A 2,662-nucleotide genomic window follows, 5' to 3' on the forward strand; every position below is an offset into this window, starting at 1 on the left:
GGAGAAAACCCATGCAAACACATGGAGAACACACTACACTGAAAATAAACAGGAAACACTAATATTTAAATGATTTGTCTTAAACAATTTGCATAATCAATGAATATGCTAAAGGCTCTGGTACCAGGACAAATAAGGTATTTACAAAGTTAGTTGGAAATAAATGTATAGATGTTTGTAAAGGCGTGCAATAAACTGTTTCTTATTTATTTCTGTCACAGAACAGATGAAATGGTGGTCGTATGCTGGCTTCCTCCACGAGTCAGATTTGTCCCTCTGTCAGTGCTCTGGTTGTCCTCGTCCTCCATTGCATTTTCAATATTTGACAGAATTGCATAAAATTGCTTCTTAAAGTCCTTCCCCATGAACGCATAAAGAAACGGGTTCAGACAGCTATTAGCGTTGACGAGAATTAAGGCAATTATTTCCATATTATTTAGAAAATCATTTTGTCCAATGCTTATATACATCAGCGTTACTATGTGGTAAGGCAGCCAGCAGATCAAGAAAGTGGCACTCAGTGCTATCATGATCCTGAAAGGCTTTTTAGATGAAACCATCTGCGTGGTCTTTAGTTTTCGTATTATGATGAAACAACAGGTGATAATTATCAAGAACGGGATCAAAAATCCAAAAATGAACTCACATATAGGTATTGCTGCAGAATCACCAATTTGACATTGATCAGTGGTTACCGTTTTATTCTCAGAGTGAGGGATAACTAGAGCTGTAACATTAAATATCGCAGAGGTGAACCAAACTAGAACAACTACCATAGAGGCCTTTTTCGCTGTGCGCTGATTCTGAGCCCAAACTGGAAACATGACAATCACACAACGGTCCACGCTGATGATGGTGAGGAAGAAGATGCTGCAGTAGAGATTTAGGGAAATGTTTAAGTAAATGAAATAGCACATGAACTGTCCAAAGATCCACGTTCCTGTGATCATATAATAGACAAAGAAGGGAAGGGTGGAGCAGTACAAGAAGTCGGACACAGCAAGGCTCAGGTACCAGATGCTGATGACTGACTTTCGGACTTTAAATCCTGCAATCCAGATCACCAAACCATTTCCAGTAAGACCCAGGACAATGATGATCACGCTGCTCACTAGATAGAACTTATTCAATGGATCCATTCCTGTGTCATTGTTCCTGGTGCCATTTTCAGGAAGGTATGTTTCTGTTACTGGGGTTGAAGTCATGATGTCTCAGTTCTATAAAGGAGACAGAAATCAGTAGACGTGTTAAGTTTTGTTACCAAATAAGCAGAAATACCTTTGTCCAGCATTTGCAGAGAAATAATATCTACTAGTGAACACTGCATGGCTTTGTTTTATGGAATATTTAACTGTAAATAAATATCTTTATATATGTTTAAAGAAAATAAAAACACTCACCGGCCAATGGCTGCTTCAGCACACTGCTGCAGAGCTGGGGGTGGTGTTGCTGCTTGAGATGAGTAATGATCTTTTATATTATGAGTAAAATTTTGTAACTTTCACTTCCTTTTTGTGGTTTGTCAGAATTCGAAGGAACCTTCTTTCCTCTGAAATGTCATGCCAGATGTACACTGTGCACTTGTATAATTTTACACGGCATGCTTTAATCATTCGTCATATACACCACAGTGCATTTGTTTAAACAGAGAAGCCTCCAAATTTTTTAAAGTTTGTTTAACACATGCATTAACCATTTTCTATTGTTTAGCATCTGAGTGTTCTTGTGTTTTGTGTGTGTGTGTGTGTGTGGTCTGAGAATATAAGCGCTGTTCCAGAATTTTAGTCAGGAACCAAAAAGTGTTATATAAATATTAGTTAAAAAAGTAACTTAATATACATTTTCAAGAATCAAATGTAATTGTGGGATACTGCAATGCCAGCTCCTATTTGCTGGTAGATTTTTTGACAAACAAACTGCAGCAGAAGTAGCACAGTGGCTCAACAAGTGTCAATGTCGCACAGCTCCAGCGTCCTGTATTGTGAGTTCAGTTCCCACCTTGAGCCACTGTCTGTGAAGAGTTTGGTGTGTTCTCCCTGTATCTGCATGGGTTTGCACCTGGAGGTTGAGAGGCGGAGGTAATGTTTGAAGAAGATGCCCGGTGCTGCTCAAAATGGTTTGACAGGCGAGTGGCAAAAAAATAAATAATAATAATCTCTTAGTCGTGAAGTGTTGATGAACAGCTGTTCATAAATCAAAAGATTGATTATATGGCATCTGCTGTGGTTTATTTTTATGAATTCTCTTTAGAGGTCTTACTTCCCATAATCTTTGATTGACTTGACATCATGCTTCCTGTGTGACATTCAAACATTCAAATTCACCTGGTTCTTCACTGAAGGATTTTCACTTTTTTTTTTTGTTTTAGTTTAATGCTCTGTGAAGGACTGGCGTCTCCTCCAGAGTGTGTTCCCTCCTTGCTGTCACACACTCGTCCTGTCATGCCTGTTTTCCCCGCCATGTGCTCTATAAGCACATCCCTCTGTCTGTTATTGTCCATGTCTCCGCCCTTGTCCCGCCTTTGTTCCTCCTCCTCGTCTATGTCTCATTTGTTACCCTGCCCTCTCATTATCCTTTCCAGGTGTTTCTTGTCTTGTAGATGTATTTAAGTTCCCTTGTTTTATTTCCTGGTATCAATCATTCGTTTCACTCCCTAAGTCAT

The 2,662-nt window shown here is 39.1% G+C and overlaps 1 protein-coding gene across 1 annotated transcript; it reads right to left on the minus strand.

Annotated features, from left to right (window-relative positions):
- Positions 1-215: 215 nt before the first annotated feature.
- LOC136709355 (fMet-Leu-Phe receptor-like) lies at positions 216-1,205 on the minus strand. Its single transcript, XM_066684499.1, has one exon. The coding sequence runs from the start codon at positions 1,203-1,205 to the stop codon at positions 216-218; it is 990 nt and encodes a 329-aa protein (XP_066540596.1).
- Between the last annotated feature and the right edge of the window lie 1,457 nt (positions 1,206-2,662).

Source organism: Hoplias malabaricus, chromosome 11 (assembly GCF_029633855.1).
Source record: "Hoplias malabaricus isolate fHopMal1 chromosome 11, fHopMal1.hap1, whole genome shotgun sequence".
Classification (NCBI taxonomy): Eukaryota; Metazoa; Chordata; class Actinopteri; order Characiformes; family Erythrinidae; genus Hoplias; species Hoplias malabaricus.

Coding starts and splice junctions, on each gene's coding strand:
- LOC136709355 (XM_066684499.1), bottom strand. CDS start 1,205: ATGACTTCAACCCCAGTAACAGAAACATACCTTCCTGAAAATGGCACC.